This window comes from Pristis pectinata, chromosome 19, assembly GCF_009764475.1.
Source record: "Pristis pectinata isolate sPriPec2 chromosome 19, sPriPec2.1.pri, whole genome shotgun sequence".
NCBI classification, from domain to species: Eukaryota; Metazoa; Chordata; class Chondrichthyes; order Rhinopristiformes; family Pristidae; genus Pristis; species Pristis pectinata.
Window position 1 is genome coordinate 14,621,101 of NC_067423.1, and position 23,994 is coordinate 14,645,094.

The 23,994-nt window shown below is 44.5% G+C and overlaps 1 protein-coding gene and 1 long non-coding RNA gene across 2 annotated transcripts in view; one reads left to right on the top strand and one right to left on the bottom strand.

Annotated features, from left to right (window-relative positions):
• Positions 1-20,598, bottom strand: part of smo (smoothened, frizzled class receptor) — a 38,783-nt gene extending 18,185 nt beyond the window's left edge. The window contains exons 1-5 of the mRNA XM_052033453.1: positions 20,320-20,598; positions 19,453-19,790; positions 3,416-3,621; positions 2,868-3,077; positions 782-954 (exon numbers count right to left, since the gene is read on the bottom strand). Of these exons, the coding sequence (XP_051889413.1) occupies positions 782-954; positions 2,868-3,077; positions 3,416-3,621; positions 19,453-19,702 (839 nt within the window). The 5' untranslated portion in view covers positions 19,703-19,790; positions 20,320-20,598. The remainder of the gene's footprint in view (positions 1-781; positions 955-2,867; positions 3,078-3,415; positions 3,622-19,452; positions 19,791-20,319) is intronic.
• LOC127580273 (uncharacterized) overlaps positions 1-23,975 on the top strand; it is a 48,227-nt gene extending 24,252 nt beyond the window's left edge. Inside the window, exon 3 of the long non-coding RNA XR_007957798.1 lies at positions 23,952-23,975. This is a non-coding gene — a long non-coding RNA (uncharacterized LOC127580273). The remainder of the gene's footprint in view (positions 1-23,951) is intronic.
• Positions 23,976-23,994: the final 19 nt, after the last annotated feature.

The following is a 23,994-nucleotide window of genomic DNA, read 5'->3' on the forward strand; positions in this document are numbered from 1 at the left end:
GCAGTCTCTAAGCACTGTAATAGGTGTGACAGGATACATTTTGTGGTCAAGAGCAAGAATGTGGGATTTAGTATAGATGGGCATGATTGTTGGCATAGACATGGTGGGCCAAAGGGCCTGTTTCTATGCTCTACAGCCAATGACTCTGGCTCAGAGGCAAATGTGCTCTTCTTTCACTTTTTTTCGGGGGATCTGGGCATTGCTGGCAAGGCAATCTGGCCTGACCAACTTCCTAATCAAAACTTTCTTTTTCCCTGAAATGACCATTCAGAAAATGTCCATGGAAGGGTTAAAATGGCATTTTGATTAAATTTAATTAGTATTCATTCAGTGGTCTGGATTATTGATCTGGAGACACAAGTTCAATCCCTACCATGAAGTATTCAATTTCGAGTAGTTAATTCAATCTGGAATGGGTAAAGCTGGTATCTTTTACAGTGACCATGAAACTCTCAAATTATAATTATAAATCCTTCTAGTTCTCTAAGAATTCAATAAAATTATCCAGCTCTTTGCATGTAAAAGGTATAACTTGGGTTTTACATCCTAAAAATAACAGGTAAACACCAATGACAGAGAGGAACATTAAAGTACTACATTTACCTTTTCATAATTCTCATTCACCCTTTACTATTCTAGTGATCATGCCCCAGCCTGTTTCTTAGTTCTGCTACTATTGTGGCAGAAATTCAGACAAAATGTCAAGGAGACTTCAGAGAGAGCAAAACTGTCATAAGGCAAACAAGACACTTAAGAATAAACCAGTGTAGGATGAACATACGTTGGCTCTCCAAGTCGCATGGTTCCATCTGCCTTGCACACAATTTCCTTCCTTGCCCCATCCATGAACTGTGCAAGCCAGCCAATGCTTCCAATAAAGAAACAAGTATTTATATAGAACAAGATGACAGCAGGATAACGATTAGAATTCTTCCAGTCAGCAACAAATGTGGCCTAAAAAAACAAGGAGAAAAATCAAAGTGCAAGAAGAAAGATGAGATAGAGCTCCAAACAAAACGAGACCTTTCAACGACACTTAAGAATTCCAACAACCTTTACAAGGTAAGCAAAACAATAACATCTAATGGTAAGCCATTGGTATTGTTTTGTTGAGATCAAAATGAGGAAATGGTCCTGGGACCTGGTGCATCTTCAACATACACATACCATGAACCACGTTTCATACTATACCAATTCAATAGGTTCTAGAGCTACCCAAATAATATATCTTGGCTTACATCCCAGAAAAACATTCCTTGCTGATAGTTTTATTAAGACGGCTAAGAAATGGAACTATCCATTTCAATGCAATCTATGCTAAATAATGAGTACTGTGGCCACCTGTCTATTGGGAATTAGGTCAAAATCCTTCAATATTCTAGACCATTATAACCAACATATACCGTGCCAAAGGACACAAATCACTCTATTCTTTATCATCATCGCACTCAATGATGCAGAGCGAGATAGTTTACGTACCCTGACCAGCACCAAGCACTTAGAATAAAAAAGAGAAAACACTAGAAATACTCAGCAATTCAGACAACATCTGTGGAGAGAAAAACAGTTAATATTTCAGTCAATGATCTTTCATCAGAACTCCTGCTTCTATTTATATTCTTATGTTCCCTTTGTTCTCACCATACTCTGCTTCTCTGCAATTTAAAATATGCTTGATTTCTAACTTTTCCTAGTTCTGATGAAAGGTCATCAACCTGCATCATTAACTCTGTTTATCCTTCCATAGAGGCTGTCTAGTCTTCTGAGTTTCTCTAGCATTTTCTATTTATATTTCAGATCTCCAGCAACTGACTTTCTTTTTGCTTTTATACTAACATTTGAGGGCTTCTTAGAATAAACTTCAGCACAACCTGCTATCAATGGACAGCTAACACCTCTATCCCAACAAATACCTGGGAGTAATGTACATAATGCAATTTGATCAAGAGCTTGGGGCTGAGAGTTTTGTCTGGAAACATTTTGCAGACTGGAATCCATTTGTGGGGTTTCAGGGGATGGGTGCTACAGAGTGGAATTTAATTGGGAGTTTAAGGTTGTTTACGTATAGATTAATGGATACCCAAGGAGTGATTTGCAGAGTAAAATCTAGTCAATGAATTTAGGTGATTTGTATATATAGGATAACAAACATCTGAGAATGAGTTACAGGTTGAAATCTAATCAAGGGGTTCAGATGATGAAAGGGATAAGTGGAATCTATGTAGAATTATTTATATTGAACTTATTTCACTTTCCAAGAATAATTTTATTAAGTGAACCCAGACGGTACTGATTTAATCCCTCTCCTTCACATACATCCATCATTGGAGAGATTTCCATCAGAAGAGATTTCCATCATCTCCACCTGCTTGTGTGCTAAACACCACGGAAGAAAAAAACCCTTTTATCTTGAAATGGGTATCCCTCAGGGGACCCACGTATATACTTCTTTAAATTTGTAAATCAGGAAGGCCGTAGGATACTGACCATCAGCTTGGGAGAACTGCCCAATCCACCCAGTTTACCAGTTAGACACCATTGACAAAAATTAAGAGCCATTTTTGGTGCAACAAAGACATGAGAGGATTGTGTGGAGGTTTCTCACTGGGATCCACCTCCTACCTTTGTGCCAGCCAGCTTGCTCTTGCAACAGAGAGCCTGCATCACCAAGCCTCCCAGCTCCCCTACGGGGCTTTGCTGATACACTGTCCAAAATTTTAAAATTTACTTTCACATATTTGTGAAATTTAACTCCAACAAGAGAAGAAAACCCTTCAATATGTGCTTAAGTATCACTGAAGTCAAGCAGTCTGAGTGCTTCATTAAAGGGCACTGGCCATAAATGGCCAAAGGAGGGCAGCACTCACCAGTGTGAAGAATGTGCAGAGAATGGTGACAGAACCAAAGATGGCAATGTAGACGTGCATGGCATCATGCTCGCTATTTGTGAAGAGAGGATTCTGACACTGGATCCCACAGCCTTCCACATCCTCATACCAGCTCTTGGGGTTCTCTGTGCGCACCAGAGGAGCCTCACAGCGGCCAGAGGTGTTAAATTTTATGTTCTGAACTTCATTCTGAAAGAGAGGATTTACAAACAAAACTTTAACTTTATTTCTTTGTGAACTTTCCTTCAGTCCATATGCCCTCTAGTACTGCTTTGCTGCCCACTTGGCAATTGAGGATAAGATGGCAGATTGGCAACCTGTTCCCAAGAGCAGTTGTCTCCTCTGCAATATCTCTATGTGTACACAAGATAGATTACAGTTTGACCATACTCAATCTCACAGTTCACACACGAGGAGAAGCCACTTGGGTGAGATAGTGGGGACTGGCACACCAGCAATGCATCACTGGGTTCAAGAGTGGAGTTGCAGCTGCATAAGGACTTTTTTGCTGACTCCCAGTCATTTACCTGGCATCCTTCAGGAAAGCGGTCAATCGAACACTTCAGAAAGTCAGGCCAGCCTCTCTCCCGCTCCACAATGGCACAGGGGCTTCTCGTGATCTGGCACATGACCTGACCAGGCAGTTCCACTTTGCCATTTTCACATTTTGGCATGTAGACAGCACACAGCAGTTGCTGAATCACAGTCCAACAGCCTGGAGCATTCCGCAGCCCTGAAAAAGATGAACGACACCGTTAAAAAGTTTGGCTTCAAGTATTTTCTTAATCTCCAATTCAAGAACCCAGGAACTAGAGATATATCTGGCTTCCATGGTGCTTATGGTCCTGATTACAGTATCTTATCCAAAAACGTCAACAATTACTCCCTCATCACAGATGCTGCTTGACCCAACAAGTTCCTCTGGCAGTTTGTTTTTTGCTCCAGATTCCAACATCTGTATTCTTTTGCATCTCCATATTGTTTATGGAATTTGAATGAGAATTCTTGAGAGTAACTCATCTCTAAACTTTTGCTGAATGTCTCCATTTCTTGAAGTTCAGTAACATGACATTTTCATTATTTCTCATTAGTGTTCCCTCTATAACCTCTAATTGCTGCCTTTTTGAACAATCTAACAGCTATTTCTAATGACGTTGTTAAGATTAATCAGCATCTTGAAACCTTCTTACCTAATCCATGAAGCAACTTACAGAGCATTTCAGGAAATTAAGGTTTTCCCTTCTTGGGTAAAAATAGGTGAAGAAATTGAGGGTACTTTGGTCACAAACATACAAACCTCTCTAGATTTAGGAAATGTTGCATTTAGTATGGAAAATTGCACACCATTCCTTTCTTTAAGAAGGGAGAGAGGGAGGGGGAAACCAGAAAACTTTCTAGCCTTATCAGTTCATCGCTTTCAAAACAAATAGATGAGTTCATGAAAGCAAAGGGAATCGAAAGCTATGCTGAGAGGCTACCATGAGACAAATCAAGTGGGTGGAGATCTACATGGATGCAGGAAATTGGGCCTGCTTCTGTGCTGCACAGTCCACATAATTCACTCTTAGGACACTTATGGGAAAGAGAACACAAGTAATAGAAGAAAGCGGAGACCATTCAGCTGCTCGTGCCTGTTCTGCCATTCCACAAGATCATGGTTGATCATTTACCTCAGCGGTGATTTTCTGCACTAACCCCATGTCCCTTCATTCCCTTAAAATCTAAAAATCTATCGACGTCCGTCTTGAATATACTTAGCGACCAAGCCTCCACAGCCCTCTAGAGCAGACATTTCCAAATATTCATTAACCCAGGGTCAAGAAACTACTTCTCATCTCTATGAGCTGAATGGCTGAGCATGAATTTTCAGTCTGTGACCCCAGCTCTAGGCATCCCATCCCGGAGAAAACAGCATCCCCGTATCTACCCTATCAAGCTCTGTGAGAATTTTGTGCATTTCATAATTCATCCCTCATCCTTGTAAACTCAAGAGTGTACAGCCCAGTCTACTGAATCTCCCTGCAATCAATAAACCCAGTATCTCAAGAATTAACCTGGAGAACCTTTGTTACACTCCCTCTATCACAATTATATCCTCCCTTAGCTACGAAGACCAAGTCTGCATAGAATATTCCAGAAGCAGTCTCACCAGGGCCTTATATAATTGGATTAAAACATCTCTGTTCTTATAATCAAAACCACTTGCAATAAAAGGCCAACGTGCGCTTTGCCTCCCTAATTGCTTGATGGACTAGCATTTTAACTTTAAATGATGTGCGTACCAAGACACCCAGGTCCTTCCAAACACCAACAGCTTTCAGTCCTGTATTTAAAAAGTACTCCATGTTTCTATTTTTTCTATCAAAGGCAATGACATCCCATTTTTCCACATTATATTTTATCTGCCATGTCTTCACCCATTTCCTTATCTATCTATATCCCCCTGAAGCCTTTCTGCATTCTCCTCACACCCAGCTTTGTATCATCAGAAAAACATGCATATGTAGCACTCAATTCCTTTATCCAAGTACTTGATATGGATTGTTAACACGAGACCCCAGCACAGATCCCTGCAGCACCCCATTAGTCACAGCCTCCCAACCCGAAAATGACCCATTTATCCCCACTCCAAATCCTTACCCATTAACCAATTCCAGTCTATTCCATGCCAGTCTCCTACTCCCAGTTTTGATTAATAATCTTACGTGTCACCTTGTTGAAACCTTTCTAAAAGTTCAACTACACCACATGCACTGGTTCATCCTGTTCGATTCTGCTATTTACAACTTCAAAAAACTCAAAACAAATTTGTCATATATAATTTCCCTTTCATAAGTCCATGTTGATCCAGCATAATCCTATAATAATTTTTAAAGAGTCCTGTACAACTTCTTTAATAATAAATTCCAACATTTTCCCTACTATTTATGTCATGCTAACTGATCTATAGTTTTTGCTCTCTCCTTTTTTTAAAATCGAAGTTACATTTATTACTTTCTAATCCATAGGACCCAATAAAATGGTTACATAGAGACCCACTCGGTCCATCATAGCTGCATCGACTTTCTACCAGACAACACTCCAGTTCCATCCACCAACTCTTTCTCTGCCTTGCAAAGTTTTCTCAACCATATATTTGTCTGATTCCCTCTGGAAGGCCACAATGGAGCCCGTCTCCAGCACATCTGCAGGCATTGCTTCCAGATTCCAACCAGTGCATGAAGAAAGCTTTTCACATCATGTCATTCTTAATTCTCTTCCTCTTTATTTTGTACCTGTGACTTATAGTCCTCGACCCTCCATCAAATAAACTGCCTCCCATTTTCCACTCTGTCTAGACCCCTCATCATTTTATATAAGTCTATCAAATTTCCCCTAGGCCTTCTCTAAAGAAAACAGCCTCAGCCTCTATCTATCCTTGCAACTGTAGTCCCTCTTCCCAGGAACCATTATCGTAAATTTTTCCTCTCTAATATCTTCACATCCTTCTTAAAATATAGTGACCAGAACTGAACACAATAATGCAGTTAAGGATAGAGCAGTGTTCACAATAACTTAAGGCTCAGTGTTACTTCCCTGCATTTATACCATATACTCTTATCAATAAAGCCCAGAAATGTGTGTGTCTTATTAACCAGTTTCTCAACCTCCTGTAGTGGCTGCTACCACGATGCGAGAATAAAGACACAAGTCTGCAAGCTGTGGAACAAGACTGATTTATTTACCCGCCTTGCAAGGGCCTTTGAAGGGGCGTAGTTCCCGCCCTCCGAAAACGGAAATGACGTACGTGCTACGTCATCAAAACTTTTTGTGCGCGCGGGTTCTCCCCGTCGCTCGGGGAAGACGAAGGCCCAGCACCATCTTGGGCCTCACTGCTCTGACGACATGCGCCCTGACCGCCGAGCCGGTTCGCTTGCGCGGACGGTGAGTCGCCACACAACAACCCCACCCCCCCCACTCCCCCGCCCCAGAACCAGCGGTACAGTCCCCAAAGTTCACGGGCTGTGCTAGCCGTTGCTTGGGTGGTCAGCCTCTGCGTCACGGTGTTGGGACCTCGACCGGTTGTTGTAGGTCTAAATGCGCCGGTTTGAGGCGGTCCATCGTGAAGACTTCTTCCTTGCCCCCAGTGTCCAAATAAAGGTGGACCTATTATTTCTGACGACCCGGAACGGCCTCTCATATGGTCGTTGCAACGGTGCCCATGGTGTGCCCCTGTGAACGAAAACGAACTTACAGTCTTGTAGTTCCTTGGGCACACAGGATGGGAACTAACCATGTCACGAAGTGGGAATCAGTGCCAAGCTGCCGAGCCTCTCGTGCAGTCTTCCTAGGACTGCCGCGGGTTGTTCCTCTTGCCCCCTAAGGGCGGGTATGAACTCCCCTGGGACGACCAGGGGCGCACCGTACCCGAGTTCAGCTGATGAAGCGTGGAGATCCTCCTCGGGGGCAGTGCGTATGCCGAGCAGGACCCAAGGAAGTTCGTCAACCCAGTTAGGACCTTTCAGGCAGGCCATCAGGGCTGATTTCAGGTGGAAACGTTCTACCAACCTGTTTGACTGAGGGTGGTAGGCCGTGGTGGTGTGCAGCTGCGTTCCTAGCATGTTCGCTAATGCAGACCATAGGCTGGAGCTAAACTGAGTGCCTCTGTCTGAAGTGATGTGGGCTGGAACACCAAAGCGCAAGACCCAAGTTGTGAGCAGCGCCCGGGCGCAGGAGTCAGTCGTGATGCCTGAGAGAGGGGTTGCCTCTGGCCACCTCGTAAACCGGTCCACGATGGTAAGGAGGTACCACACTCCTCTTGAAACAGGCAGGGGACCAACAAGGTCTACATGAATGTAGTCGAACCTTCTACGGGTAGGCTCAAACTGCTGTGGCGGGACTTTGGTGTGTTGTTGGGTTTTTGATGTCTGGCAGTGCGAACAAGTCTTGGCCCACTCACTGACCTGTTTGTGCAGGCTGTGCCAGACGCACTTGCTGGCGACTAGTCAGACAGTTGATCTGATGGACGGGTGCACCAACCCGTGTACTGAGTCGAAAACGCATTCCCGCCAGGCTGCAGGAACTATAAGGCAGGGCTGACCTGTTGCGACATCGCACAGGAAGGTCTGTTGACCTGGGCCAACCATGAAATCTTGGAGCTGCAGGCCTGAGACTGCGGTTCTGTAGCTGGGCAGCTCGCCGTCGGCTTGTTGTGCGTCAGCCAGGGCTGCGTAGTCCACACCCAGGGACAGGAGAGCGCGTCAGCAATGACATTGTCCTTTCTGGAGACATGTTGGATATCCATTGTGAACTCGGAAATGTAGGACAAATGTCGCTGCTGGCGGGCTGACCAGGGATCGCAGACCTTAGAGAAGGCGAAAGACAATGGCTTGTGGTCAGTGAAAGCGGTGAAAGGCCTGCCTTCTATAAAGTACTGGAAATGCCGGATCACCAGGTACAGCGCTAGTAGTTCTCGATCAAAGGTGCTGTATTTAAGTTCGGGTGGCCTAAGGTGCCTGCTGAAAAATGCCAAGGGTTGCCAATGGCCTTTGATTAGTTGTTCCAGTACCCCACTGACCGCGGTGTTGGATGTCTCCACCGTGAGGGCGGTTGGGACGTCTGTCATGGGGTGTACCAGCATCGTGGCGTCTGCTAGGGCTTCTTTGGCCTTAACGAAGGCAGCCGCGGCCTCGTCGTTCCAGGCGATGTCCTTGTCCTTGCCAGACATCAGCGAGAACAAAGGGCACATGATATGGGCTGCTGCAGGGATGAAACAATGGTAAAAGTTGACCATCCCAACGAACTCCTGCAGGCCTTTGACCGTGTTGGGACAGGCAAAATGGCAGATAGTGTCTACCTTGGCGGGCAGGGGTGTTGCTCCCTCGCTGGTGATTCTGTGGCCGAGAAAATCGATAGAATCGAGACCGAATTGGCACTTGGCTGGGTTGATAGTGAGGCTGAAATCACTGAGGCGGGAGCACAGTTGGCGGAGGTGGGAAAGGTGTTCATGGCGGTTACGGCTGGCGATGAGAATATCATCTAAATAAATGAACACGAAGTCCAGGTCGCGGCCTGCCGCATCCATCAGCCGCTGGAAAGTCTGCGCGGCGTTCTTAAGGCTGAACGGCATTCGAAGGAATTCGAAGAGGCTGAACAGAGTGATGAGCGCAGTTTTGGGGATGTCGTCAGGGTGGACCAGGATTTGGTGGTATCCCCGGACGAGGCCCACCTTGGAGAAGATGTGGGCCCCCTGTAGGTTTGCCGCGAAGTCCTGGATATGAGGGACGGGGTAGCAGTCTGGGGTGGTGGCGTCATTTGGCCTGCAGTAGTCGCCGCAAGGCCTCCACCCGCCGGTGGCTTTGGGGATCATGTGCAGGGGGGAGGCCCAGGGGCTGTCTGACCTGCGAGAGATCCCCAGCTCCTCCATGCAGCGGAACTCCTCCTTCGCCAGGCAGAGCTTGTCTGGAGGTAGTCGTCGTGCTCAGGCGTGAAGAGGTGGCCCTGTCGTAGGATATGGTGCCGCACCCCATGTTTGGGCATCAAATTTGTGAACTGAGGTGCCAGAACCAATGGGAACTTGGCTAGGAGATGGTGAACTCATTGCCAGACAGGGAAATGGAGTCCAGGCACGGGGCTGGTAGGCTGGCTTCTCCCAGAGAATAAGTTTGGAAGGTTCTGGAGTGCACTAGCCGTTTCCCTTGTAGGTCGACTAACAGGTTGTGGGCCCGGAGGAAGTCGGCTCCCAGGATTGGCTGGGCGATGGCGGCAAGGGTAAAGTTCCAGGTAAAATGGCTGTTGTCAGATTGTAATTGGATTGTACGGGTACCAAAAGTTCGTATCGTTGTGCTGTTTGCGGCTTTGAGGGCGGGTCCCTGTTGCCTGCTGCGAGTGTCACAGGCGGTCGGGGGTAAAACACTGACCTCTGCTCCAGTATCGACAAGGAAACAGCGTCCGGACAGCTTGTCCCAAACGAATGGGAGGCTGTGTTGGTGGCCAGATACCGTAGCCATCAGTGGCGACCGGCCCTGGCGTTTCCCTGAAACTTGCGGCATCGACGGGCCTCCGCGCCCTACCTCTGATGGTAGGAACACAGCTGGTCGTCAGTGTCGTTGTCTGTGTTTCTGGGGTGTGGTCGCTCGGCTGCTGGGACTGGTTTAGGTAGGCGTTGAGCATGCGGTCTGGCGATTTGGCCGACGGACAAACCGCTCTTGCGTTTGGTCCTCCACAGGACATCTGCCCGGGCGGCTACCTCACGTGGGTTGCTGAAGTCGGCATCGGCCAACAGCAGGTGAATGTCGTTGGGCAGCTGTTCGAGGAAAGCCTACTCGAACATCAGGCAGGGCTTGTGTCCCTCAGCCAAGGCCAGCATCTCGTTCATAAGGGCCGATGGAGATCTGTCCCCCAGGCTGTCGAGATGAAGCAGGCGGGCGGCGCACTCACGACGGGAGAGGACGAAGGTCCGAATGAGGAGGGCCTTGAAAGCCGGGTACGTATCTTCCTCTGGAGGAGACTGGACGAAGTCTCCGACCTGGGTGGCTGTCTCCTGGTCCAGGGAGCTGACCACGTGATAGTACCGTGTGGAGTCGGAGGTGATCTGCCACAGTTGGAACTGGGCTTCAGCCTGGTCGAACCACATGCAGGGCCGAAGCATCCAAAAGGTGGGCAGCTTGAGTGCCACTGCGTTGGCTGCTGCGTTGTCGGTCCTTGTGTGAGTTCAAAATCCGTTTGGACCGTCGGGGGCACCAATGTAGAGGCTGCTACTGCGATGTGAGAATAAAGACACAAGTCTGCAAACTGTGGAACAAGACTGATTTATTTACCTGCCTTGTGCAGGCTTTTTAAGCGGCGCGATTCCCGCCCTCCGAAAACGGAAATGACATACGCACTACGTCATCAAAACTTCTCACGCACGCGGGTTCTCCCCGTCACTCGGGGAAGACGAAGGCACAGCACCATCTTGGGCCTCGCCGCTCCGACGACACGCGCCCCAACCACCGAGCCGGTTTGCTTGCGCGGACGGTGAGTCGCCACACTACCATCATTTTCAATGATTTGTGAACACATACTCGCAGGTTCCTCTCTGCTCCTGCACCCCTTTTGGAACAGGACCCTTTATTCTATGTTGCCTTTCCGCATTCTACTGACCTCATGAAATTTCATCTGCCACACATCTGCACATTCCTCCAGTCAGTTAATATTCTGCTCCAATCTTTTTTGCAGTTCACACTAATGCCAAATTTTGCATCATCTTCATTTTTAGAAATTGCAGCTTGCTTCCCTGGATCTAGATCATACACTTGGATCTAAAAAGACAATGGCCCTAACACCAAACTCTGGGGAACACCACTATTCAGTGCCCTCCAATCCGGAACACAACTATTCACCACAACTCTTTGTTGTCTATCACTTGGCTAACTTTGTATCCACGCTACCAATGTCCACTTTATGCTTCAACCTTGCTAATATGTGGCAGATTATCAAAAGCCATGTACACCATACTGACTGCATTATCCTCATTAACTCCATCTGTTACCTCATCAAAAATGTTCTCTCAACCCAGTTGAACATGATTTCCCCTTAACAAATCTGTGTTGGCTTGCCTTAATTAATCCACTTTCCTCCAGCACTGTAGCCATTAACAAAGAGCTCTGAAAGATCATGGTGAGCGCACCCCCGATTTCCTCCTGTGCTTTCCTCAAAATCTGAGGATGTATCTCATCCAGGCCTGGTGATGTATCTACTTTTAAGTTCAGCCAATTTTTCTGATAAATGTGCTATCAATGTTTACATATCCAATGTCTCAGCTAACTACTCCTTTACTATACTTTGAAACCAAACTCTTCCATGGTGAACATAGATGCAGTACACTCATTTAGTAAGCTCAACACTGCTCCCAGCATTCATGTGCAAGTTCCCACTTTTGACCTTGCCTCACTCCTCAAAGTACTACCGATTTACTATTTATATGCTTATAGAATGCATTTGGATTCTCATTTAAGTTGACATCTGCTCTCTTTACCTTTCTATTTTTAACTTTCACCTCTCCATTGATTCTTTTGTAATAGTAACGTTTAAAAGTCATTTAGACAGGCACATGAACAGGCAGGGAATGAAGGGATATAGACCATATGCGGGGAGATGGAATTAGTTAAAATTGGCATGGTTGGCACGGTGGGCCGAAGGGCCTGTTTCTGTGCTGTACTGTTCTATGTTCTACGTTCTTAATTAGCCTGGTTCTTATTAGTTTTTGCAATCTGACATCAGTCATGAGCACACTTTCTTGCATTGTCTTCACCTGGATTTCTTCTGTCATGTAGCAAGCTCTGGATTTCTTCTTCCTTTGCTCCCTTCACAATTATATTTAATTACTTGTCTTAATTATTTTTACTTTACGTTGCTCTGTTTTTGTAGCCAACCTAAATCTTGTTATGGTGCAGTCTCATTAACATCCTGCACAAATGCAACAATAGTTTTCCATTTATAAACTCCAACACCTTAGCAATAAAGGCCAATGTGCCGTTTGCCCTTCCAAATTACCTGCGGCAGCTTCGTGCTCTCGTTTTGTCTTTCATGCACAAAAACACATAGATCCCTCTGTACTTCACTCATTTACAGTCCTTCTGTTCACCTTTTGATTCTTCCTACAGAAGTGTACAACCTCACACTTTCCTACATTAAACTCTACTTGCCAAGTTTTCACCTATTCAATTAATCCATCTGCATCCTGTTGCAGAATATAATTATCCTCATTATAGCATGCCCAACTACCTATTTTTGTGTCATCAGCAAACCTAGGTAGCTAACATTCTATTCCCTCTGACAAGTCATTAATATGAATGGCATATAATTGAAAGCTAAGGATTGATCCTTGAGAAATTCCACTTGTTATGTCTTTCCAGTCTATAAATTACCCATTTATCTCAGCCCTTGACTTCTGTGTTAACACTTCTTCCACACACTTCTTCCATTACCTTGAGATCTTGTGCACTGGCCTTTTATGTGGCACCTTATCAAGTGCCTTCTGGAAATTCAAATACACTACACAAATTCCTCTGGCAAATTAACATGGGTGTAATTGTGCGGCGCGGGCTCATTGGGCCAGAAGGGCCTGTTACCGTGTTGTATAAATGAAGTTTTTTAAAAATCAGGTTGACTTGGTTTGTTTGCATTAAATGTTTCTAAATGACTAGCTATTTCTTACTTGATTAGAGACTTCAGTATATTCCCAACAACAGGTGTTAAGCTAACTTGCCTAGAGTTTTCCACTTTTTGTCACCATCCCTCTTGAATTTCATTGTTTCCTAATCAGGTGTTATTCTTCCAGATCTTTAATCAATGGCTCTTATCTCTGGAGCCACTTCTTTTAAAACTCTTGGTCATTGGTCCCAGTGATTTATCTGCCTTTAATCCCATTAGTTTTTCCAATACTTTGTCTCTTGTGAAAGGGATTGCTACAAGTTCTTCCATCCTATTTGAAACTAGCCCAAGTGTTATTTTTGGGGTGTATGCAGCTTCCTCCACCTTTTCCATGTTTTGTGTCTTTTTCCATGAGTAAAAACACAAAGAATTTGTTTAATTTCTCTGCCATTTCCTTGTTCCCCAATATAATCTTGCCCATCTCAGACAGTAAGGGATCCACAAAGATATTTGTTAATCCTTTCCTTTTTAAGCATCTGTAGAAACTTTTACAGTCTGTTTATATGTTTTCCGCTAGACCTCTTATATTCGGTGTTGATGTTGCATCCGCTGCTTTTCACATTTTATGTTAATAATCTGGATGATGGATGATCTGGCTTTGTGGCCAAATTTGCAGATGATACAAAGATAGGTGGAGGGGCAGGCAGTGCTGAGGAAGCGGGGAGTCTGCAGAAGGACTTGGACAGGTTGCGAGAATGAGCAACAAAGTGGCAGATGGAATACAGCATAGGGAAGTGTATGGTCATGCACTTTGGTGGAAGGAATAAAGGCGTAGACTGTTTTCTAAACGGGAAGAGAACTCAGAAATCAGAGGTGCTAAGGGACTTGGGAGTCCGAGTGCAGAATTCCCTAAAGGTTAACTTGCAGGTTGAGTCGGTTGTAAGGAAGGCAAATGCAATGTTAACATTCATTTCAAGAGGACTAGAATATAAAAGCCAGGATGTAATGCTGTGGCTTTATAAGGCATTGGTCAGACCACATTTGGAGTATTGTGAGCAGTTTTGGGCCCCAAATCTAAGGAAGGATGTGCTGGGAGAGGGTCCAGAGAAGTTTACCAGAATTATCCCACGGACGAAAGGGTTAATATATGAGGAGCATTTGATGGCTCTGGGCCTGTACTCGCTGGAGTTTAGAAGAATGAAAGGGATCTCACTGAAACCTACTGAATGTTGAAAGGCCTGGACGGAGTGGACGTGGAGAGGATGTTTCCAGTAGTGGGTGAATCTAGGACCAGGAGGCATAGCCTCAGATTAAAAGGACGTCCCTTTAGAACTGAGATAAGGAGGAATTTCTTTAGCCACAGGGTGGTGAATCCATGGAATTCATTGCCACAGACAGCTGTGGAGGCCAAATCATTGGGTATTTTTTAAAGCAGAGGTTGATAGGTTCTTGATCAGTAAGGGCATCAACGGTTATGGGAAAAAGGCAGGAGAATGGCACTGAGAAAGAAAAATAAATCAGCCATGATTGAATGGCAGAGCTGACTTGATGGGCCGAATGGCCTAATTCTGGTCTTGTGGTCTTACTCTAATATCTCTTTCCTCATCAATGCATCAGTCCTGGTTTGCTGAATTCTGAAGTCTTCCTAATCCTCAGGCTAATCTTGACAGCATTATAAACCTTTTCCTTTGTTCTAAACCAAACTTTTTCTTGATAGCCACAGCTAGACCACTCTTTTTTTTATCTATAACGCCTTAAAAAAGACATACATTACATGCACGCTATACTTTTAATTCTTTAAGTTTTAGCCATTGCTTATTTACTTTTAATGTAGTTTCCCCCTTTACCATGGCCAATTCATGCCTTCAGACGTTTATTCAGATATGTGACTGGTTTCAGAGTGAACTAAGTGACTTTCAGTCTTTATATAAAATTCTGTCATACTGTGATCACTGTTTCCTAAAGGTCCCTTAAATACACAATTAACCCTTTCTCTTCACACAGTGCTAGATCTAAGTTAACTTGTTCCCTTGTTGATTCCTCAAAATATTTATTTAGAGAACCATCTCTTCTACTCTCCATGACTTCATCCTCCACACTATTAGTGCTAATTTAGTTATATATTAGTCTATATGTAGATTAAAGTCTCTTGTGATTATTGATGTTGCAGGCACCTCTACTTTTCTAACATATACTATGCCCTGTGTCACCACTACTGTTTGGGGGCCTATGCAATATTTTCTTCCCACTTGCTGTTTCTTATCTCCACCCAAGTTGATTCTACTTCTTGATTTTCTGAGCTACCAACCTTTCTCTCTATAGCCTATATCCCTTTCTTTGATATCAGAACTACCCCCAGCTCCATTTCAATTTTCCCTATCTCTTCTAAAAGACTTCTGGAATACTTAATTTCCAATCTTGCTCACTTGGCACCCATGGCTCTGTAATGGCAATTAGACTGTACCCATTTATTTCTATTTGTGCCATTAATTCACCTACCTTGTTACAAATGTATTTAGGTAAAAAGCCTTTAATTTTGTCTTTGTACCATTTTTCACTCCTCCAACTCTAATTGAAAATAAATAAAAACCATTATCTCTGTTTCTCTTTCCACAGATGCTGCCTGGTCTGCTGTGTGTTTCCAGCAATTTTTGTGTTTATTTCTAACTAACGATATACTCGTATGTCTGGATGCAATGTCCCTTCCTGACACACTCTGGGTATTGTTACCCATTTTGCTACCCTATGCTTTGCTTTATCTTTTCTCTTTAACTTTCTAACTTTAACTTACTGAACCCCCACTACTTATAGAACCTAAAACAGAACTGCACAGGAACACATTGCCTCTGCCAACTATTGCCAATCTAGGTAATCTAAGTAATCCCATCTGCCTGCTCAAGGTCTGTATCCCTCTATTCCCTGCCAGCTAATGGGCCTGTCCAAATTTCTTCTAAACATTATGATTATATCTGCTTCCACTACCTCCTCTGACAGTGTGTTCCAGGCACCCACCACTCTCTATGTAAATTGCCAAATCTTCTTCAAACTTTTCCCCCTTCTCGCCTTAAAGCTATGCCCTCTAGTATTTGATATTTCCATCCTGGGAAAAAGTCTCTGGCAATCTACCCCAACTAATTTTATATACTTCTCTCAGGTCACTCCTCAGCCTCCAAAGCGCCAGAGAAAACAAGTTTGTCCAACCTTTCCTTAGAACTAATACTGTCTGCTGCAGGCAACATCCTGGTGAACCTCTTCTGCACCCTCCCCAAAGCCTTAACATCATTCCTGTAATGTGGCGACCAGAACTGTGTGCAATACTCCAAATGTGGCCTAACCAAAGTTTTTTTCTGTTGCAACATGACTTCCCTACTTTTCAATTCAACAACCCAGCCAATGAAGGCAAGTATGCCATACACTTTCTTTACCACCCTATCTACTTGCTTTGGCACTTTCAGGGAGCTATGAACTTGCACCCCAAGATCCCGCTGTACATCAATCCTCCCAAGGGTCCTGCCATTTACTGTATACTTTCCTCTTGCATTTGACCTCCCAAAGTGCAACACCTCACACTTGTCCAGATTAAGCTCCATCTGCCATTTCTTTGCTCACATTTTCAACCAATCTACATCCTGCTGAATCCTTTGACAGACAACCTTCCTCATTTCTGACAATTTTCATATCATCTGCAAACTTCCTAATCAGCCAACCTACATTTTTGTCCAAAGCATTTATATTATATATCACAAACAGAGGTCCCAGAATACCACTGGCCACAGACCTCCAGTCAGAATAACAACCCTCCACCACTACCCTCTGTCTTTTATGGCCAAGCCAATTTTCAATCCAATATACTGAGTCTCCATGGATCCATGTACCTTAATCTTCTTTTTCAGCCTACCATGACGGACCTTGTCGAAAGCTTTACTAAACTCCACACTTAGTTGAAAGTCTTTATCTACAGCCCTAATTATTCACTTCACAAGGACACAAGTTCAAATCCAATTCAAATGAAGCCCATCCCAACAAAGCAGCTCCCTCTTCCCACAATATTGGTTCTAGTGTCCCGTGAAGTCAAATCCATTTCTCCTGTACTAATCGCTGAGCCATGCATTTAATTCTTTTACCTACCCTATGCCACTTAACAGTGGCTCAGTTTTAAATCCAGCGATTATTATCTTTGTGTTTTTGCTTTTCAATTGGGCATCTAACTGCTCATAGTTCTTTAACAGAGCCTTGTTCCTTTTCTGTTTAGATCATTGGTTTCCATGTGGAACATAACAATTCCCAGTTCCTCTCCAGCCTCGAGAAGGTGCCCTTAACCCAGGCATCAGACAGGCAACACAGCCTTCAGAACCTTACCTTCTAGGACATAGTGATTGAGCACTTGGACTGGTATGAGCTGAGTAAGGGCTGCGATTGTGGATCATGGTCTAGGTTATGCCTGACTAATCTTGCTAAACTCTTTGAAGAGATCATCAACATATCGATCAGCATACCTAGACACGAATCACGTGTGCGATGATAGCAGATTGTCTTTCAGATGAGATACAAAATCAAGGTCTTGTCCTCCTTTTTTACCCATAAAGGATTCCATGGCAATATATCCAAGTAAATCAGGGATCTTCTCCCAGTTCCTTCACCAATATTTATCCTTCAACAAATGGCACTAAGCCAGTTTTTTAAGTTTTTGACATTTATGGGAACTGGTTGTGTGTAAACTGACTGCTCTGCTTCTTACATTCCAACAATAACTACATGTTAAATGTTGCTTCATTAGCTGTAAAGCAGTTTGGGATGTCTTAATTTTGTGAAATACATTATGTGCATGCAAAAATTCTTTCTATCCTTGGTTTCCTCCTCTTCCTTATTTACATGCTTCCCCTCACCAAAATCATCACAAACATGCCATTACAATCCACATGTACACAGAGAGGACCTCACTCTACCTCACCACTGTCTCTCACTATTCACCTACCTTTTCTGCAATGTTAAGACATTGCTTGCTCTGGATAAACTGCAATTTTCTGCAAAGATTGTAAAGACCCCAACTGTTGGGCTTTTGCCACAATCTCCATACCCTTGTCAACACTTTCATCATTCTCCCTATTATCTCAGGCCAAGGCAAACAGTTTACCATCTGATGTGACCTTGTACTGTTTTCAGCATCGTATTATTTCCATCACCAAGATTAACAACTTCCACCTCTGTAACATTACCCATCTTCAGCAATGACCAGCCAATCTACGGCTCTGTTGCCTCCAGGATGGAACATATCCATCCAAAACTCCAATGGCTACACCTTATGTCACACCAAATTCCATTCATCAGTCAGCCTACATCAACTCCCAGTTCCCTAACCTATCTTAAAATTACCTGTTTCATTTTCATATCCCTTGTTTCCCATTATCTTTGCAACCTCCTGCAGCACACATCCCTCTGTGATTATTACAGACTTGTGTGCATCCCCCATTACTTTGCCCACCACTGGTGGACTTCAATATCTATAATTCCTTCTTTAAACCTCTTTCTCCTCCTTTAAAGCCCATGATTACTATCCAAAAGTTTAGTCCAAACTTCACTTCTCTGCCTCATTCTCAGCTTTTTTGTTTGTTGTCTGCTTACACTCTTGCAAAGCATCTCAATATGAATGACAGGAGAACAGACATATGAATTAATTGTCACTATCCCCACCTAACATGCCTGAACTCTACTCTCCATCCATGCCCTGGATGACAAAATATGGTCTTCCAATTTCTTTTCATGTGTTGAATCTGAGGATTGCTGGCAATGTCAGCAGCCCTTAAGGAGGTGATGATGAGCCATCACCTTGAACAACTACAATCCAGGGACACCAACAGTGTCATTTGATGCAACTGAATGGCTAACTAAGCATTGCAGAGAGTGGTTACAACTCAACCACTGCTCTGGCATTACATTTAAGCCAGATCAGGTAAGGATGGCAAATTTCCTTCCCTCATGGACAACAGTGAAGCAAATATTTTTGTTTACAACAATCTGGTAGCTTCCCTAATTGTTGCTTCTTATTCCAGATTTCATAAAATAAATATCCAAATTTGAACTGAGTGTCCACGACCTTCTGGGGTGAAGAATTCCACAGTTTCACAACTCTGACTAAAGGAATTTCTCATCTCAGTCCTGGACGACAGACCCTTTAACTGGAGTTGTTTCCCAGATATACACACAGCCACTTTAGCATTGTCTTCTTCACACTGAACGAAAAGTGAAGTCCTGTATAACTAAAATCCACCCAGTCCTCTCCCTCTAAGAGGCCATCTTTCAGGCTGTGAGGGCAATCAATTAGGTTTTTTTTATCTTGTCAGCATCTTAAACTTAAAATGGTGCAAAACACGACTGGAACTTTCCATGCTCATTTATAATGAAAAGGCGGGCTTGTTTTTGAGATGTACGAAGCGTTTGCATGCAGTACCTGACCACAGGACCAGCTTGTTGTGTGCCTCCTCTTGAGTTGTGGAGTCCTCGGCCAGGGCGAGCGAAGTGTGTGTGTAAGGCAGTGTGGAGCCGAGGCATGTGTTGTATCTCAGGGGCTCGCAGTCCGAAACCTTCTTACAGCGGTCGTGAGGAGACGTGTGGTTGGTGCCGCTCCGCTCCAGGGAGCCCCACAGCAGAAGCAAGCAGGCTGCAGCCGCCTTAACAAAAGACTCCCACCCGGTAGACATCTTGGACTTGCAGTTACAAAGTTAAAGAAATCCTTTCTTCCCACACTCTGCGCGGGCTTCGTTGTACAATAAATCGCGTCTCCTTCCACTGAAAAACAAACTTGGTGAAACTTCATCCAACTGGCTGCCGGCTCCTTACCCCGCGTCCTCTTGCCCCAGATGTGTCCGTTTCCCAGCTTGCAGCGAATGCCATCGCGTCAATTTCCATTCCTCGCTGCCTGGGATCTGACCACTCCACCCCCCACCCCCTCCCCCCTCCTCCTCCTCCCTCCTCCTCCTCCTCCTCCTCCTCTCCCCTCTCCCTCTCTCCAAACTCGGTCAGAGAGGAATCTTTTCCTTAAATGCCGTCACATTTAACAAAAACACAAAGCCCAGGGGGGAAAAAAAACACGCAAAGAAGTTGATCCACACCAACAATGAACGCGATTTCGCACAATTCGCTCCTCGAATCCCACTTTAACAAGTGACAGCGAGATAGTAAAAAAGATTGTAATTTGATAGTCGGTCGGTATTTTCCTTCTCCGCTTCCTTTCTTGTAACTTCTCCCAGTGATCGTTTAAGTCCTGGGTCTTCAGTCCACAATAAGGAGAACTTACACACGGCCATTAAAAAAATACCTTTTTTTGTACTCTGGCTCTTCACCAGCTCTTCTTATTCACGGTGGGGAGTGGGAGGCACATGGCGAATCTAAGCCAACCCGCACTCACAGAATGGCACTGGCAGAAGCTAAAGAGCAACGAGAGCCCCCTTCACAGGCCTCCGTCCACCTTCCCAGGCAGTTAAACAGAACATCCCCCACCAGATCCAAACAAAAAGCTCTTGTGGATAGTAAGTTCACACACAACGTCAGCAAGCTCGAGCACAGGAAAACTTCAGACAGACCCTTCAGTTTCTGAACGTCCAACAGTGGGTCAGCTTGAGACCCCCGACCTGCTCACTCATTTCATGGGGGGCTGGAGCCAAACACTGAGTAACCCGGCCACTTTCTGAAAGCAGGCTTAACCAAAACGAAGCACAGGTTTCCTCCACCACCCACCCCACTCCCTGTTCTTGCAAAGAGTTTACTAGGCAGTGTTTTAGTGGCCTGCTGCTTCTCGCTGGAGTTGGCTAATCCACAACATATGGGTAACTGTTCAACCTGCATCACCTCCACTCCAGATCCAAGGTCACTCCAACCTCAATTGTCAAGCTGCAGTGCGCAGACAACACTTGCACTGTGGTATGTCAAAAGGCCAAGCTCCATGTCATCATTGGCTCAATGAAGCCTACAAGAGAATGGGTCTTATATTTAACATTGAAAAAACAAAAGTTCCTTTAACAACATGCCCCAACTCTGCAACGCCACCCTGATAATAAAGCGACACAACAAAACATTGGAAAACATGAATCACTGCTCACCCATTAGGAGTCACCATTGCCTTCAGTGAGAACTGCCTTTTCCTGTCTAATGAAAAGAGTGTTTGAAGATCAAGGCCTGGAACCTGGCACGAAGTTTGTCATGCACTGGGCACAGTAATCCCCACCCTCCTGTACACTTCTTATCCATGGATTACCTACAGCAGACTCCTAAAAACACTCAACCGGTACTGCCAATCCTGTCTCTGCAAATACTCTAAATCTACTACCAAGATAAGCAAACTAACATCAGCATCCTCCCTTAGGCCATCAACCCCAGCACTGAGGCTCTAATTGCACTCAGTCGTCTCCAGTAAGCAGGCCACATCATTCGTATGCCCAACACTAGACTCTCGAAATAGGGAGTATTTCAAGCTCTTTCCCGGAGATGGATTACCAGCTGGACCAAGGAAACAGTTCAAGGATGTTCTTAGCTCCCAAATGTGTCAACATGCCCACCAACCCCTGGCCCGTGAATGCTCAAAGTGAAGGAGGAGCATTTGAGATGGCACTGAGAACGGAGTCCATTCTTTCTGACTGCACACAAGCCTAGTGTAAACAGCAGAAGGGTCACTTCGGCTACCAATCCATCTACTGCCCAATGCCCAGCTCTGTCCCCAAGCCTCTCCTCCCCCATCTGTCATAGAGACTGCAGGTCCCATCTCAAAACTCACAAATCAGGAGAGGAAGCAAATGATCCTTGACCCCAAAGGACTTTCTAAGAAGGTGTCCTGTAAAGGAGTATCAGGAATTAGCCAACTTCATTCACCTGTCCTCCTCTCCCACCGATCCCTAGCCAAAAAACTTAACAGCCTGCCCTGGCTCAGGGAAGGGGCAATGCACAGAAAACTATCTCCTCATTCCAGGTATCAGTCTGGCCTCAAACATAATTTTTCACCAAATCATGAGCTATTTGGCCAGGTGACCAAAAACCTGATCAAAGGTACGAGCTTTAGGAGTTGACTTAAAGTAATGATGTGGAGGGGTTTTGAAAGGAAATTCCAAAGTTTAGGTCTTAGTAGCTAAAGGCACAATTATCAGTACTAGATCAATGAAAATTGGAAATGCAAGGAGATCTACTCATGAAGGGGTGGGTTTTCAGTCTGGACTAAGTTGCAGAAACAGGACACGGAAGAAATTAAAAGCAAGAGGAAGAATTTTCTTGGATTGCTTGAATGTAGGTCAGGGGACAAGGGATGTTCAGGACGTGGCATTAGTTAAGACACAGGCAGCAGCATTTTAGACCCAGCCCTTACTCCATTTTCCCTTCATTGTTTCAGGACATAAGATTCATAAAATGAGCCCAAGCCTCGAGGGTCTCAGTCTCATGGTTCCTGAAAACTGTCATGTGCACATCCAACGCATCACCCTGGTATCCTGGACCATTGGAGGGCAGCATTACAATGATAAATGGATAGGGTCCACAATTAGCATTGTTGTGTCAGATCAGCTCCTAAAATGCAAGATATCTTAAATTCATAGAAATGCAGAATGATGCCCAGAAGGTTGCCATTTGATCCATCACACCTGTGGCAACCTTTTAAATAGCACTTCCAACCTTCCTACTCCCCTTTTCCCCATCTTCTTTAAACTTCCCCATCCCTTCCTCCACCCACCGCAGATATCACACAACAAAGAAAAATGTCATCTCACCTCCTGGCTCGTTTACCAGTTATATTAAAACTTCCTGTCAGTGAAAACAGTGATGCCCTATAAGATATTTTCATAAATTTGAACACCTCTATGAAGTTTCCCCAAAGGCCCCTCCAAAAACCACACTACTCTAGCTTAGGCATAAACAGTATTTAATTTTAAAAAAGTGTTACTTCGTAAGCACTCTACTGCTAATCATGCAACAATCTTTCAAATGACAGGATGCCAGTCAGGGCAAACTTGATGATCTGTCCCACTGGATGGGTCAGTGCACAAGGGAGAGCAGACCCTGCCCAGCAGCTCTCCAGGAGAGGGGAGCAGACAAGTTCCTGCTGAACAGCATGTGACAAACACCACACCCACCTAGGAATTGCCTAAGAAGCAGCAGCAGCTAAATACTACCATACCCAGGAACTCCCTGGATTTGACCCGGAATTTTCAAAGATTTGTAAAATTTCCAGGGACTTTGGGACTCCTTTCATCTGCTCCCACCACAAGGATTCTGCTTTTCTGCCACCTTGCTACTCACTGAAGACCTAATGCCCATGGGAGGCAGAAGAGGAGATAACCCACATGCTATTCTTGAATATTTAGCAAGTATGAAAAATGTTGGTTTTAATTGTGCTTGTTGAATAGTTCATGCATTTTATTACTCATATTAGGGTAAAGAATGGAGTCCCATAAAATCGGCAGAATTCTTTCAAGAAAACAGGGATGCAACATTTCCACCTACCCCAGTTTTGGTTTGTTTACTTTGGAGGAGAAATGTTTCTTTTCAGACTGGAGGGAACCAGCTGCACTCACCTCATCATATTTGGATCCAATTAGGTGAATGAAATCAAATTTATGGAGGTAACTATAGCTGGTAGCTCATACTCTCACACTTGTCTACTGCTGGTGACCAAAGCTATTTTATCCACAGATTCCAACACATAGGATATATCCTGAAGGAATGCAGAGGTCTGCAACAGAAGTGGGGAGGTGTGAAATCTCATCTCCACAGGGGAAAAAAAATACACGAATGCCATTTTTGTCAGTTCCAGCTCGGAAAGTGATGCTTAAAGTAGAAAAGAAATTTGCAGTTTGGTAGTGTTCACTCAATGTTTAGTGTACCAAATTCTGAGCTATTTTAAGCAAGGCATTAAAACTCATTAATGTACACAAGTCATCCCCATGTATAATTTATGCTTTAATATTCCAGGAAAGAGCTTAAATTCCATCGAAGTCAAGTTACCACCTCCACA